Raw genomic sequence first — 17,068 nt, forward strand, 5'->3', positions numbered from 1 at the left:
AACTACATCAGCGCACTTGGGGATTATAGGTGAACTGATGCTTAAAACAATGATTCCTGCCCACGCACGACGCGCGATAAGGCTGCGGCCGTGGCTGAATTGTCCGAGCAACCAGCTGCTCTTTTTCGACGGCGGTAGTTCGAACCCCGCTCGGGGATAAAGTTTTTCTTCTGCTGGATACCGTTGTCATAACGACGATACGACACTCTAGTTGGCTTCCCTCCGGCCGCTGTTGGTGGAATTGGCGCTGACGTCTGTATTTGCAGGACAGTTGAAGTTTCCTACCCCTGGCCTCGTTCGCAGGTTGTTACTTCTACAACTTTCGCCACAACCCTAACAAAAATTTCTTTATACAGTCTATGGACTGTCCAAAGACTTTTGGCAACAGTCTACAGACAGTCTACAAAGAGTCTATTTTTATGGTCATACACTTTTAGTAGACTTTTGTCCATAAACAGTCTAGTGACTATGAATAGACATAAGGAAATATCAATAGGAAGGCAGTAAAGTACTACATAAGAAGTCCACAGAAAGTATACCGACCATTCGTTTTTATAAGGTAAGAGCGTTCGGCATAACCTGAGCCGTTTGAAAGAGACGCCGCAAAGTTGGGAACGTCGCAAAGCAAGAGCTCGATACAAGACACAATCAAAGGAGCCCCGTATTTGGGACTAATTGGACGCTAATTAGCAACATGAGGTAGAGTTGCGCTGGAGCACAGCTTACGAAACAAACGAGGTTCGCGAGCGATTCCGCCAATCCAGGAATACAGCGACAACCGTTGCCACCGGCGAGAATTTCGCGTCACGAGTCTTGCGAGGTGGCTCACTGTGCGAGCGCGTGATGCTTAAAGACACCCTTAGGGCAAATTGAAGCTGGCCAAGACACAGGGATTACCACGTCACGCTAATTACGGTAAAGGCAGCTACTTTCACAGAAAGAGGGGCTCTTATTAAGATGGAAAAGAGCTAAAAATGGCAGACAGGTGTCACAATAATTTTTTTCTTTCGAGAAATCTGCCATAAGGCATAGTAGGTTGAGGAAGGGGGAGTGGAATGTAGGATATAGAAAGTTAAAAGAAGGGGTGGAGACCAGTTTCGGCGAGGTAGTCGCATAGGCCGCTGGTGAACTGGTTCTCACCAATCAGTAATCTAAAACGGGTCGCGGGGTTCACTCCCAAGTCCCAATTTCTCCGCAAGGAAGGCGTCTCTGCTCGCGAACAAACCTCAACGGCGTCATGAAAGGCGAGCGGCTACTGGATATTATCATTACTTTTTAATCCCAGCCGCCAGCCCTCAGGATTCGAGTAGTGAACAGCGCCAGCTGATTCGCGAAATGGTTTGGTTTGATTTACGGGGGTAACGTCCCAAAACGACTCAGGCTATGAGGGACGCCGTAGTGAAGGGCTCCGGAAATTTCGACCACCTGTGTATCTTTCACGTGCACTGACTTCGCACAGTACATGGGCCTCTAGAATTTCGCCTCCATCGAAATTCGGCCTCCTCGGCCGGGATCGAACCCGAGTCTTTCTGGTCAGCAGCCGAGCTCCGTGGTTCGCGAAATGGTTACCACAATGACAACGCCACGCACGACTACCACAGCCACTGAATAAACACACATAGGCGCAGTCAGCTATGAGTGATTGGGCGGATTATTCATGGCTGAGGAGATGTGCACCTTGCATCACGGTTCGGGTTAGTGCCTTCAGTTATAATTCGGATGCTCAATCTGGCCTCCTCCGGAAGGTGGATAACGGTACAGTAACCATGCCCCTCAGCCAGCAGTTTCTTACATATGTACAGTCAGGCCGGAATGAAACGCGAACAGAGCATGTCAAGAAAACAAAATATTTTACCTGCCTACCTTCAGCTGAAGTGTACAACTAGCCTGATTCATGTGTCTGGGTAAAGGGCCTACTGAAATGCATAATCGAAAATAGGTGGTAAAGAAATATCTCGCTGCAAAGCAGAAATGTATGACATATGCGTGTTCGCGTTTCATTCCGGCCTGACTGTACAGCCTTTGGCAAAAATATACAGCCCACTGGGTTGGCTTCTGGACCATGTGATGAGAGCCGTTTTGCATCGTCAGCGTTACAAATATCTCGAAGATTCATACCGAACAATTCTGGACAAAACCATTTTTCAACGGCGAAAAGTTTACGAACGCAATTTTTTCATATACTGTAAGATTTCACTATAACAATCAATATATCCGCAGACCTCAGGCCGGCAGGCTTACATTTTTTTTTCCTATTGATATTTTTGCCAAAAACGTACCCCGTTGATTTTCTATGGCTGTCTTAAGTGCTCGATGCGAGCGAGGGAAAAACTATAAAAGATTTTGCTTCACATCGGAAGAATGGACAATAACCTTCATTACTGCCATAACAGGACCTTACAATTTTCCAATATTCAAAATTTTTCTCCAAGAATGTTGGACATGATAGGAACTTCCGTCCTCAGCCCTCAGAAGCTTAAGACCTCCAGGCGTGCTACTGCACAGTGTACAGGCAAACCCCTTGGGCTATATAATTTCAACGAAAGCTGGACACAGCTGTCCACCTTCTGACTCTGACGTGCGGAATGCCGACGGGACGACGACGCGAAACCAGGGAGACTATACTGACACAGCGGCCTGTTCAGGTTACGGCTCCCATCAAAGGGGGAGAGGGGGAGGGCACTCACCCGGCGGCTCTTGCGCGACGGGATGCAGCAGGAGCAGGAGAAGCGCGCCCTGGGCGGCGGCTCGACCGCCTGGTAGCCGCGGTTCTCGTCGTCGTAGCGCTGCTGCTGCTGCTGCAGCAGCCGCTGCTGGGCGCGCATCTGGTGCTTGCGGCGCCGCCGGACCTTGCTCGGCATGGCGTACATGTAGTTGGAGAAGCGCCGCCGAGAGTGGCGCACGATGGACACCCAGTCGATCATGATGGCGACTGTACGGGCCCGCGCTGTCTACAACAGCCCCGTCACGCGGGAGCAGAGAAAGGGGCCGACCCGGGAAAGAGACTGCTCGGCGCCCTTACCCGCGTGTCACGCACAGCCGTCGCCTCACTCTGCGTTCGGCCGGCTCTTGTTCGTCGCCGAGCGAACCGCCCAACACATTTCCGCTCGAGAAGCGACAACAACACTGCTGCAGGCAGGCAAGCGCTCGCGCGCGCACTTAGCAACTCTGTTTCTCTCACTCAGGCCCGAAGGATCCGGTCGCACGCAGGCTGTCGGCGGTTCCCCTCTTCGGGGGGCGTCTATTTCTTCCTTCCACGCAACACCCGTCCTCAAACGTCTCCTCCCGCGAGACACCCGCCGGCTCACGTTCCCCGCTTTCGGCGGGACGGTAAGCGATTCTTTGACAGGTATCCTTCCAGTCGAGCGGATGGAAATGCGGCCTCTTCTCGCCGCTTTTGCTTTTTTGTTTTCCCGGAGCGGCGTTGGGAAAGCTCCTCTCGGCAGCACGCCGTCACACACACGCGCCGAAAGGGCGCGCTTGCGCAAGCCCCCTTCTCCGCTTCAGGCTAAGCCGTGCGTGCACGGGGAAGACCTTCTTCCAAGAATCCCGTAGTCGCCGTCAGCTCCGCGCGGGCCACCGTGCGAACACGTCGTTGCGTCCACTCGTGCGGCTGCTTCCCTGGCTGACATGACGGGCGCCGGCAAGGCGCCACCGGAGAGCGGCCTGGGCGGGCGTCGAGGGGTGGGAAGGATCGCAGACCGTCGTCCAAAGCATGCGGTGCGCCGCTTTCGGCAGAATAACCATATATGCCGTCCAACGAGGATACACGGGTGCTCGGTATACGAACAAACAGCGAATAATGGAAAAAACACACGGACCCGGAGAAGCGACCAGAGTGCGGGTCCAAGACGACGTTTACCTCTTGCAATGGTCAGGGTAGACGCGTCAGCATGCAGGGGTACTGCTCGCACAAGCGTCGACTTGAGAGGCAGCTAGGAAGGACGACTGCGACGGATCTGTCCGAAGCTGGCGAGCCGCAGGGCCATAGAAAAATGCGAGTCAAGCTAACCGCGCGTGTGCACGCTAATGATGAAAGCTCTGCCCGCTAACTCTTCACGAGTGGCTGAAAGTACCGGCGACGGCAGGGTCGAAAGAGAACTAGAAAAATAGCGGCATCCAAGGCCCACGACGCGAGGAGGACTTGCGGTGGTTAGGGCGTCCCAAACTTCAAAGTGGAACACTGCGCCGGCGTCGAACAGAAACAACGCGCACCTACACCACGAACGCGCGCTACCGTACACGATTGTCGCCTTCACAGAAGAAGCGGTAACACGCCTCGCGAGAGGGAAAACGGCAAGGACGCACAGGGCGTAATCCGCCTGCAACTCTAGAGAACGAAAGAGTTACCCTTCGCTCCGGGCGAGCCCAAGCTCAGCCGGCGACGACGAAATTCTCAAAAGCAACCGGACGATTCAATCCGCGCCAGACACGGCACAACCCATGGCAGGCGCTTGCAATACGACGGCTAGAGCTCAACGGGCTTCTCCCAAACTGGGGCTCAAATTTGCATTTAATTAAAGCGCGCTGTCGCCGCGTTTCCCGGGGCACGCGGCGCTCCCCGCAGCTATAGGTCGACGAGCACACGCCGTCAGGCCAACAGCGCAGCTATAGCAAGCTCTGCCGCGCGGAATTCGCGGGGCCCCGTGGATTAATTACTGCCGGGGCCGAAATTGTCCGGAGCCAATGGTCCCGAAAAAGCGCTCGCGCTCTCCCGAACGCCGCGAGGCCAGACCGGAAGCGGCGATGAATTCAATGCGAGCAAAGATTGCGGGGGCCAATAGAGAACACGACGATTTGATGCGAATAGGAGACGGCAAACAGTGATATTGTTGTGAGACGAAAGAGAGTGGAGCGGCGAGGATGAGAGAACGTTGATTGATCAAGCGGGGGATTCGCGATTACGTACTTCCCGCGCGGAATCGGAGGCCGCGCTTTAAGATGTCCCTCGGACTTTGGTGGGACTGCGCAGTACGCTGCGATTAGCCGTCACTGAACTGGGTTACGAAGTCTATAGGCCCCGGCTATAAGCGGCGGCCAGTGGGAGAGGGAAGCGAGGAGACTGGCGCTCCTTCGGCACACGAGCGAGCAGGAAAGCTCCCGGAGTAGCACTGTAGCAGCTGCCGCGGTCGCCGTCGGCGGCGAGACAATAGATTACGGCAGAGAGTCCTCGGCGTGCCTTATTTTTAGGGCCCTCCCCGGGACAGCGGCGACGACGAAGGGCGACGCCACGCCGCACGCCAACAACAAAGTCGTCCGAAATAGGAGCGAGCTCTGAGAGCGGCGGGGGGCTTCTCAGAAGGCGCGAGCGCCAAGACAGCGCGGGGGTAAGAAGGTCGGACGCTTCGGGAGGGCGACAGAGTGACAGCTCTCGAGCCGCCGCGGACCACCTATAACGGCGGCTACGTCAGCGCCGATCTACCTCGCGAGGGACCGAGACAGGCTGACTCGCCACGGAGTTTGCCGGGCAAGACGAAACCGTGGGACTCGGAGAAATCGCTGACTCACAAAGGCAGCTTTCGCCCGGCAAAGAGCAGAGAACACAGGACTCGGCTTAAACGCTGGGAAACCAAGCGTCAAACACGGCCAATTGGAAACCACTCTGTGGGAGAACGGGACAACTACGAAGAAAGCAAGCCGGCTCTGCCGTGTTTCGGGCGAAAGGAACGGCCAGATGGCAACTCGGTCCGCGCACACAGTCGCGACACGGTCGGCAGGCAACGCGCTGGATCACTCCGCCGATCACGCACAGAAACGCACAACAGGCCGAGGCACCCCGCGGAACCACGTGTGCGGCCTTCCTCGCGAGCGACAACAGCTGCTGCTCCTGCGGTTCCCGAGTCCCAATCGAAGCCGAAGCGATGACTCCTCGGCGTCCTCTTCACGACACCGCACGCGACGGAAGGGTTTCACGGGGCGACGACGAGGGCCGCACACCGCCCCTTCTCCTCCCTTCCGGCGGAGGTAAACACGCGCACCACCGAGCAATCACTTCCTGGCAGCAGAAGCAACAAGAGGAGGAGACGCGCGGCGGCGCACGCCGCGATGGGCCCCGGGCACTGCGTGTTCGTTCGTTCGTTCGCTCGCGCCGCCGTTGCCGCCGCACAGAGAGGGAGCGCGCGCGAGCAACTCCCGCCGCGCGCACCCGTCGCAGCACAGAGCCTGCAGCAGCGGGCGGCCGACGACGCACCGAGCCGCCGTCGTCGTACGTCACGATGCGGCCACGCCGGGCAACACGGGCCGCCTTCGAGCCCCGCGGCCAGCGGCAGGGCGCCGCTGCCGACGCCAGCGCCCCGCGCCACGGCCACGGGCGCTTCCGGAAATACTCACGAGCAACCTCCGGCCCCCTCTCCGAATGCTCCCGCTCTCCTTCGCTCTTCCTCCGGCCGGAGAGGATGGAGATGAGTCCCTCTGGAAGGGCGGTCAGCCGGGGTGCATGCGCGGCACGCTAGTTCGGACGTTCGCGCCACCTTTTCGTTCCGGCGCGATAGCAGAGACCCGACTCGAGCGAACGCTCTCACCGAAGTTCGCACAACGCAGTCTGGCTGATTCTGATCTGTGGGTACTGCTTACTTCATACGCGGGAAAGTGGTGTGGGAATTTTCTCTCCTCTTTCTCCTCAAAATGATCCATCGGGGAACTGAGACTTGGATGCTGTTATCTGTGCATCATGCCTTCCACGTAATTGCTGTTAGTCACGACGTAACGGGAATAACGCATCTGATCGTGCCTGACAAAGACCACACACGCTGTCTCGCTTAACGCCCTGTGCGCGTTCTGTACATTAAACTCTTTGCTGGGTTTCCCCGGAACCTCTCGATGAGTGGCAGAATTCTGAAGGGCGACAAATACAAACGCGCCCTTGTGAACCAAGGTTTCAACACTGGTTAAGGAAGAGCTCAAGGACTAATCTCGATCGCAAAACCTTTACCACGAAAACGCGCGAGCGAACCGTAAATTTGTACGAAATGAAGCTTGCTAGCAAACGGGCTCCATCTCTCCACTATTCGATGCAGTGTACAATTGAGTATCGTAATACAAAATGCATGACAGTTCACTATAAATAGGCACACACGCTGTGCTCGGCAGAGCCACCAGGATCGCCGGAGAAACGCGAAATTAAAAACTGCGGCCAGTGACCAGTCAAAGAATGTTCGCAGGAAATCCAACAGATGGCACTGGAAACAGGAAAAGCCCTACTGCATGCAACTGTTCCTCATGCAAGATGCCCTTGGAGAAAACACAATCTAATAAAGGTTTTTCACCACCACAATCGCTGATATTCATTCATCGGCCCATACAGGTTCTACGTCGTGACGCACCTTTCCGAGTGGTTTAAAATCACACAGAAAGAGGCTTGCTTCGGGATGAAAACATCAAAAAGGCACTAGTTGCATGTGCGATTAGTGTCACCTCTTCCGAAGCCCGGTAGCACAACGATGTTTTTCGTCATTCCTCTGTTTGTAATAAGTTTCCGCTGGGATGACTTCCGCTAACCTAGCCACAGAATGTGTAGAGACTGCGCCGAAAAGATGCCACACTCCGCAATGACTGCGTTTCGTTTTATGGCGGCCGCATACCGCCAGAATAGTTCTCCAAGAGCGCATGCAAACGATATGACCCAGTTTCTCTTCCCACTCACAGGAATAAGCTTTGCGTGAAATAAAATCGAACATCCAAATGAACCGCAGCCAAATCTTCGTTCTTTGATAACAGATTGTCGTCAAACTGATGGTCAAGATCGCACCTCCTAGTAAAGGCATTTTTATTGTCTTGAAATATGTCACGTGCCACTACGAGCCCCCTCTGTATACTGCTGTAGGTTCTTTTCAAAGCGTCTACTTTTGTTACCCCTTGAAGACAAGATATGACCCCGAGTATATCTGAAATAAATAAACAGACCGAGTGACGCTGATTTACGGGCAGAGAGTCCGCATCCCGCAAAGTCAAGGCCGAACTCGCACAAAAGCATATGCGCGCGCAACGCACAGCGGGGGGTGAGAGACAAGACACCTGTGGAAACGTCGGCACCCGCCTCGTAAACTGGAGATCCCGCTCCCGGCGCGAGACGACGCACCGCCAACAAACGATAAAACGCCAGCCGAGGACGGACGAAGACGAAACGCGTACCGGGCGCTTTCCTCTTTATCCCTCTCCGCCTACATAAAACACGGCCGTCGTCGCGAGCCGCATAATCGCGGCCCCCATCGCGCCCTCGCCCCGCCGCCGCCGCCGTGTCCCGCTCCTATCGAACGGCCCCTAATAACGGCCGCCACTTTCCCTCGAGCGGCCGTCGTCGGATGTTCCTCGACGGCTCCTCGCCGGCGTCGCCGCCGGATGCAGAGCAAACAGGAGCAGAGCGCGAAAGGCGAGGCCACCGCCGCGCACACGAGGACCCCGGGCGAATCTCGCCGGCAAGGGGAACGCCGGGAAAGGGCTGTGGAGAGGTGGGAGAGAGTACAACACCGGGCGTGCAACCGTTGTTCGTCGTCCGCTAGTCCTCTCTCTCTCACCCTCTCCCTTTCTCTTTGTGCCTCCATTCTGCCGCCGGGCCTCCTTTGGCCGACGCTAAGCCGCCAGCAGTGGGAACGGCGGGGTCACCCGTCTCCTCTCCTCGCGCGAAGTGCCCTCTCGTTCGCCTTCCTTCCGTCCGAAACCTCCTCGCGTCGCAACGTGTACACGCTAGCCGCACTTGCGGCAAACGAACGAAGCCTTTGAGAATAGGAGCGAATCAGCGTCTCGCGGTGCACCGCATAGGATCCGGACGAAACGCGTGACTCGAAAGAGAGAGAAAAAAAAGTGATGTCGCGACTCCAGACACTCCGCCTCTGTACGGCGCGGTTGGCGCCGTCGCGACGCGTACGACGGCGCTACAGGTGCGCGCCGAAAGGCGCTACCGCACGGCCGCTTTCGCGCCTGTGTAGTCTCCGTGGACAACGACAAAACGGTCGGACAACCAGTGCATCCACATCGTTTGTGACGATAGCAGGAGCGATCGTCCAGCAGCACGCGGTGACTGTGCACATTAAACACCGCCACACGTCGATAAATCACAGCATCATTCCCGCACAAACGCGCGCGAGGCAAGTGAATCACCCGGCAGATTAAATGCCCGAGACATCGTCATAGCCCCACGCTGGAGCGCTAACGCCACCGTGTCCTTATTTAACGCGTAGTTACCGAGCTAAGCGCCTCTCGAATAAGGGACGGATTTGCGAAGAAGCAACTGCCGCGCAAAGTGCCGAAAAAAAAAGGCGAAGGAAAAAAAGAACGGGAGCGGGAATCAAGTCAAGGCGTCGTAATAGGACGAACAGCAGACGTGGCAGGCGCGTAATAGCATTGCTTCGCTCCGCACAGCCGACAGGAGCTTCAATTAACGCTCGCGGGCGCGAGGTGTTTCGATGTCGCCAACGCGACGGTACGCGTCGTACTAACGAACTTCCGACCCCCGTCGGCGTTTTCGTCTTTTGTTCCCTTTTAGAATTCCTTTTTTCTTTTTCTTTGCGAAACATGAGCTCTCTCTATCTGCAACGCGCCTTTCTACTTCGCTATTTTTACCTCTCTTTGTGCTTTCTGTTGAAAGCCATGTTCTACTTCCTTTTCGCACTCCACAGGTCTGCGTATTCTTTAACACTAGTTGGTCCAGCGGAATGTTCTCCAGTTACCATAGGGGGAAAACTACTACGCATTTGTATGACGAAAGGGAGCGGCTTCAACCTTTCTGCCAAGGTTTTACGCGCTTTCAATCAAAACCATTTCCTCGCAAATTCGACAGCTCCCATTTCCCACAGACACCGCAAGGTTATGAGGCTACGTTAAACGAACATGTTCAGGAAACTCAAGTAGCCAAAGCGCATAAAAAAAAACATGGCGGAAGTAAAATTACGCCGATTACGCACGCACGTCGTTAGAAACAGCGAAACAGGCGGACCGTGCAGAGATTGCAGAACAATTAAGAGCGAAAATAAGACTGGGAAGCCAACAAAAGCATGCAACTCGGCGCAGGAAGAAGCGCATGTGATACACGAAAACGGAGCACTGCTGTGAGGAGCCATGTGGAACATCAACGTAATACGCGAAACGTCACTGAACACGACAATTATTCACCGAGAACCGGGATCTGAATCTTTAAGGCAAGTTTATTTCAAGACTTGCGTAAAGGCGCATGCTATTATGTGCGCGCTGAAATTCGTGTGAGAAGAGACACGCGCGCCTGCTCGAATGCTGCTGAAGTATGTTTCTTTTTTATTTACTTATTTAATGATCCAACATCACGCTGAAAAGAGAAGTTGCTTACGCAGCTGGTTGACGAGCAATTACTCCCTGCTTTGTCAACTAATTCTTCGGCCTAGAAAAAAACGCAATAAACACACTAAATTCAACATATTGCGGACGGCGAATATAGTCTGTTTGCTTGATAAATAAATAATGCACCAGACTGATCAATTCCGAGAGCTTACAAAAAAAAGCTGGTGCAAATGCTCCGAGGCTATATTCGCACCGAAGATATTGTGTCCAAATTGTTAACTGAGGTTATAAGGCGTAAATAAGATTATAATACGCGAATGTCAGCACGCACGGCGGCTTTTTTTATTTTGTTTCTGGATCGCAGCAGTGCGTTTCCGCCGGCACTGATTTCGCGGCTGAAGCCCAAATCTCCTGAAATGCGCGGTGAAAGGTAAACAAGTTCTGCTTTATCGGCATTAGTTACGCACTTAGTATTACGTACGACGCAGTCCGGAGGCCGGGGCCCCGCCCGTTCACTGTTCACGGCACGCTCGCGCTGGGGCCGACTCCGGAAGCCCGCTCCCTTTCCTCTCGGACACAATTCTCCTCGCTTCCTGCGCTGTCCGGAAACTAATCCACTTGTTCCAAAGGAGCGGCGAGGTTTTCTGCAACTTCGCGCCGCTTCGCTACAGTCGGGGTCGAAACTGGGGCAGCTCTTGCTTTGACCAAACATTTCCCTCCGCGCACTCTCATTTACCACCCTTCCACTCCATCGTTTTCTTTCTCATTTGCTTCAATATAGGGGGCGCAATTTCCCAGTTTCTTTGCTCATCAAGGCGGCTGACTTTTTTTGCTTTACGGACAGCCGTGTTTTTTTTTTTTTTTTCCCAGCGCGTTCGTCTTTGTTGCAGCGCATCCAAGTCAAAGGAGAAGCACGCTTTACAGGAAACCAGAAAGGCTTCTGCAGCGTGCAGCACGAATATTGAGACCCCAGCTCTGCTCCTGTAATTTCCGTTCCGCACCGGCGTACAACTTAAAACAATAAAAAATGAACTGGGCGTGGCAGTAAGTGCACGCTTATTAAGTTTTATTGATTCCCGTTCACGGGAGCAACAATTATGCGGCCGGCACGCCGAGCGACTCGGGGCGATGTACCCTGGCGGCGCTTGCAGTAACGGTACCCGCAGAATACGAAGAAGAGTGCACTGTCCAACAATACTGACAAAAAGTGAAAAAGAAGTGACCTCCCCCCATCGCACAGCAAAAGTTTCAGCGCTGCAGGACACAATTACGCTGAACCAGATATATCTAAAACACTGTGCGCCCAACCTGCCCACATCTAATCATAGGCTCGCAGAACGACCGAGGAACCTCGCACGCAAGAAATGATCAGGGCCAGCGAAAATTAAAAACGGACACAATACAACGAACCCGAATCACGTTCTGGCGTGACAGATTTAAAGACCTTAACGAAAAGAAGGGCTGAAAAATGTTATCCCCGCTTGCTACTGAACTAGAAAAGCAAATACGGACGTTAGGCGGACATCCAAACTGGTACCGCAGCAGTTGCGGATTCCGGACCGCTAGCAATTCAATCGCTTCCGTTCCGCTCCCATATCTTTCGTCCAATAAGTACGCGTCACGCGGTTTCGCCCGGCCTTACGGAGTCACCTTCCCAATCTCCGCTCGACCACCCGATCGGTCCCGGTCGTCGGGCCGGCCTCCCCGCGAGTGATGTCTCGGGTTATTTTAGTCCGCGCATTTCCTCCGGCGCACTTCTCCTAACGTGCCTCCCCACCGGCCGGCCGCCAGCTTCCGCCGAAGGGATTTATGACCGACGGTTTTCCTGACGCCGTCTCGGCGCCGTTTTAACCACGGCGGGGGGGGCCTAAGAAAACAAATACGGGTGCTCGCGGGAACGGCCGAACACCAGCACTGGCACCTTCCACTAACCGCAAACAAACTAGGTGGCGTATTTCGTGACCGCGGGAGAACCACGACTCAGCGCGTAAAGCCGAGTCGCTTAAAAAAGAAAGTAAAATAAGAAGAAAACAAAGAAATCTGAACAATGTGAAAGAGAAGATGTTGTATAAGCAGGTCTTCTGTGCTTCATCAGTGCGGTGTAAACCTGAGATTTTTGTTCAGAAGGAAAGATGCTAATAATCGCATTGTTCTGACGTTGTGTTATTCACCAGGCAAAACAAAAGGCTACTTGAGAGAAATGACCGACGCAGCTGGGGGCAGAGAAAAGAAAAAGTTTCGACGTGGCCACCCGACAGCGGCAGACACAGCGCTCAAAGGAACAGCAAGCGGCTGACCGTATCACACGTTTGACTGTGCAGACGTCTGACGATAAAATTAATTTAATGACAAGCTAGCAAGATACAAAGGTGTGTGGGGGAGAAAACAGGCCTACAGAGTTCTTCGTTCCTGAGTGGCTCATCAAGACAAAGTTTCCGTTTCCTGCACTTTTCTAAACGCAGTGCCGCCATCATAACGTTTCTGAAACTAAACTTCTTCGTTTGTAAGTTTGCGTCATCTGTCACAACAGTTGCGCTAAAATCTGCGGCAGAAACTGCACGCTACGGCCAGGCTATGTGTTCTGAAAACATTATCCCCACTCGATATGCACTACAAGCATCCACGACGTGGCCACGTAACCACTAGCATCAGCAGAAGCGCGCTCTTCAAGGAGGCCATTCTGCACAGCGAGGACCCCAACCAGCTACGAGGACTGGTTCGCAGGGCACACGCTGCGGCGCAGGCCAATCGGCTGCCGGAATAGGCGGGTCACCCAAGGCTCCAGTAATTGCCATTGTTTAAATAAAGTTTTCAATCAATCAATCACATACTCCCCGCTCCCCGCGTAAATACCCCGCAGTTACAGGCTACGCGAGACATCTTGCCACCCTTGATACGAGAAAATACCTCGGGCCCCTCCCGAAAAAAATTCTAGGCTACGTGTCTGCCCATAGTATAATAATCCCGTGCCAGTACACCCAATATAATGCACCCAGCTCCCGATCTCACCTTCTTAAACGACTGGCTTGCTTCCCAAACCCAGCCCCATGTCTCAGTTCTTCCTCTTCTGGCTCTTGTATACCACGTCCGCAACGAGCTGGGCGAGACCCAGTAGCAGTTTCGGACAGGGTGCTGAAAGTGAAAACTCTCTCTCTCTCTTTCTCTCTCTCCACCTCATGCCTGGTCAACCTGCACTCGCTGCTCTATTTATGAGCAAAACGTCTACATTTCCAGGCAATTCTGCGTCGGAAAGACTCCGGCAACCAGGCCAAGGAAGATTTTTTTTAATACGTACGGGCACCAGCTGGATGTGAAGACGAATCGAGTGCTCCGCACGGCGGTGGATAATGAGACGACGATTGTGACACAAGCGCACCCGCCGCTGACTTTAACCACACGAAAAACCAAAGTGTGCCGCAGTTTAACCAGAGATTTCAGCGCGTGAAACTGCCGCCGTCGTTACGTCACGCCAGTGCACGCAATGCCGCCGTCGTACATAGCTGAGAATTTCACGCCGCAATCCTGCTCTCGGCACCGAGATAAACCGTCGTTTCTTTTTTCTTTTCTCCTCTCTTTCCTTTTTTTTCTACCTCGATGACGTCGCGTCTGCCGAACCGGGCTGCAGCACGGCGGCGACGTTGGACGCTCCATCCTTCGTCCGTCCCTCGTAAATTACGGCGCCATATATTTTTCTTTCTTTCTACACCAACCAGGCACGCGCCGCTCGCAAATGCTGGGCGGCTGGTCGCACTCTCCGACACTCACCGTCGCGCAATGCCAGGGCCCGCAACGAACGGAATGTCACGGCGACGCGACTCGCCCCGCGTTCTCTCTTGTGGGCTGTTGTCCAGCGTGCTTTGATCTGGCGGGAAAGCCAATCTTTCTACATTTGGCGTCGCCTCGTTTAGGAGCGGTCGAGGAAGGCGTCGTCATGATGTCGCCACGTGGGAATGAGCTCTAGCACGTACACGCGCACGTGTGCCTCGTCACGCGCATCTATCACAGCAGTGCGTGCAATCAAAGCGTCGTCTACGCGCATTTTACTCCTCGGGACAATCAGAGGCGCTTTCACGCGCGCTGCTGGCGAGCCCACTGATCCCCGATGCGCGGTCATAAAAAAAAAAAGAAAAGTTACTCTGGGACGACATCGCTCGTAAGGCACTTTGCAGCCTCGAAGGCGTTTATCCAGGTTGACATGAAAGCGGTTCCGGTACCCTTCATTCTCTTGTTCTTCCGTGAATGTAGCAACACGCACATTGTAGTCTAGCGCAACAATGCGGCCGGAAAAAAAGAAGTTTGTAATTACTCTCGTCCCTGCACAATCAAATAACGATAACGAGGTAAACGTCGCGTTACCGTATATCTCCCTCTGCACTGCACTGGTACTGAGAGCATGAATTGAGTGAAACAGCGCTGCCGCGGCCGCTGATAGAAAGGGAGCAGCTGTGGTTGTGCGTTACCGCCAACCAGCACGACTACGCAGCGATTAGTGCAAAATGCAAAAGGGGGTCAGCGAGCTAGTGACTTTGCGGGTTTGGCGACAGTTGTAGGCTTCGAATCCGAAACAATATTCTTTCGGTGTAAGCATATGGCCCGCGGCTGCAACACCATGCGGAAAAAGGTATCCAGCTGCATACCTTTCCGCTCTTGTGATTCGGAGAGCCGACGACAGCTATGCGGTAGTAATCGTAGGGTCCCGTTGCTTTGCTCCGAGTGTCTACATTCCTCGCATAAATCAGCAGTCGTGCCTACTGAGCTCATATCGACTAGGCCAAAGTCGCGACTAGCGTTAGCTATTTGCCAGCGCTACCTTGCCACTGCACAGTCGCGCTTGACAGGGCGCGAATAGATAATGCAAGGATTTTAATCAGAAAGGCCACACTCCACTGCGCGATAACTGCGATGCGTGTCAGCTTTAACCGTTTACTGAATTGTACGTAACGTGCAATGCGGCGGCATTGCTACGCTGCTTAGCAAAAAAAGAAAAATATTTTTAACCGGGCTTCTCCGTTTCCAACAGCAGTACGCAAGGCTGCTGCAGAGCGGGCACGGTCAGTCCGATTCCGAGAGATGACGGGAGACGCCGACGGTCAGCTGAAACAGACGCGACTGGCCGGCTCCGACGCATCTGCCAGCGGCGCACGCCCTTCCCCCTCTACTTGCCCCCGATTTCGCCGAGAGGGAGGACCCGTTGCCATGGCGACGGGACGCGCCCAGAAGCTCCGGCGGTCGCTAGCGGCACGCGAGCTAAGACGAAGACGCGCAATGCGGAGTCCCCCATGCATCGACGGGGCTTCTCCCCGTGCTCGCTGACCCAGCAGAAAAAAACCCAGCTCGCACCGATCTTGCTACAGTGCGCGTCATCATTCACGACGCAGCAGTGGAAAGGCAACAGCGCGGTGGGTCACGCCCCGAATGATCCCGGTCGCAACAAAGGACTCGACAGCAAATCCTTTCTAATGAGACTGCATGATGCACGGCCCTTCGGGCTAAAATGCCCGGTATTAACGCGGAGATACGGCGGCCGGCGGCAGACAATGCATTTTGCATTGCAATGAGGCAGCGACTGATGCGGTTTCCGCGACGGTGGCGATCTTTCGTCCACTGCAGCAGACCGAGGAAATGAGCAGCACATTTCGAACGAAGGCTCCTCGTTTATTCGCAATAACAGATAACGCCTAGGTACTGGCATTTCAAACCTTCGACTTGGAAACTGCCTCATGTCCCTATGTCGTCTCAAATGGCACGCCAGAAAATCGAATTTTCGAAAAGCTTATCGGGCGGTAACGCAATTAACAGAGAAACACGAAATCAAATGCAAACCGTGAACGGCCATCAAGCCGACTAACCGCACACGCCTTATACGACGACAATAAACAAGAAACGATGGTATGCGGTAGCAGTATGTGGGGTTTAACGTCCAGAAGCGACACGTGGGCTATGAGGGACGCCACAATTTCGATCACCTGGGATTCTTTAAAGTGCGCTGACATCGCGCACCGTACAGGCGTTCCTGCATTTTGCCTCCATCTAATGCAGCCGCCGCGGCAGATAATCGATCCCGCGGCCTTGGGATCAGCATCTGAACAATGAACAAGAAGCAAATGGGGTAACGTGAATAGTAGGGCCGTTTGCTTCGCATGTCTTGACTGCGCACGACGACAATTTGACAACCTGAGAGCAGTAGCAAAACAGGATCCCATGACCTTCGTGTGTCACTACCGGTGTTACAGAAAGCAGATGAAAATACTGCATGCCGCCGGTTAGTGCCGAACCCACGACCTCCGCGCATGCATATATATATATATATATATATATATATATATATATATATATATATGTTGCGAGACTACTCTCTTGATTTCCTTTGTTTCAAAAACTAAGCATTTTTTTTTTCCACGTGTTGAATCACTTGGATCATTTTAAAATACTTTTTCCATTGCTGGCTGTAGCCACGGCGCTCTTGGCCAAGCTGCCTTCACCAGTAAGATCAAATCATCATCGTCATCATTTTGGTTTAGGTTGGTTTATGGGATTTAACGTCCCAAAGCGACTAAGGCTATGAGAGACGCCGTAGTGGAGGGCTCCGGAAATTTCGACCACCTGGGGTTCTTTAACGTGCACTGACATCGCACAGTACACGGGCCTCGAATTTCTCCTCCAAAGAAATTCAACCGCCGCGGCCGGATTCGAACCCGCGTCTTTCGGGACAGCAGCCGAGCACCATAGCCACTGAGCCACCGCGGCGGCTCATCGTCATCATTTTAAATGGTCATACAATGTATGTAAATGTCTCTATGCTGTCTTGTGATAACTAAAT

At 53.7% G+C, this 17,068-nt stretch overlaps 1 protein-coding gene across 11 annotated transcripts in view; it reads right to left on the bottom strand.

Moving 5' to 3' along the window:
- The window catches only part of dlg1 (MAGUK family member discs large 1), a 559,794-nt gene that overhangs the window by 505,077 nt on the left and 37,649 nt on the right, over window positions 1-17,068 (bottom strand). The window contains exon 1 of one of the 11 annotated variants that reach the window (XM_089544716.1): window positions 2,688-6,248. The exons of 9 other annotated variants lie outside the window; for them this stretch is intronic. In XM_089544716.1, the coding sequence (XP_089400842.1) occupies window positions 2,688-2,924 (237 nt within the window). In that variant the 5' untranslated portion in view covers window positions 2,925-6,248. Of the gene's footprint in view, window positions 1-2,687; window positions 6,249-17,068 lie in introns of those variants that run through there. One more of the 11 variants, XM_089544719.1, reaches the window with a different exon arrangement.

Source organism: Amblyomma mixtum, chromosome 5 (genome assembly GCF_055824585.1).
Source record: "Amblyomma mixtum isolate Tamu chromosome 5, ASM5582458v1, whole genome shotgun sequence".
Taxonomy (NCBI): domain Eukaryota; kingdom Metazoa; phylum Arthropoda; class Arachnida; order Ixodida; family Ixodidae; genus Amblyomma; species Amblyomma mixtum.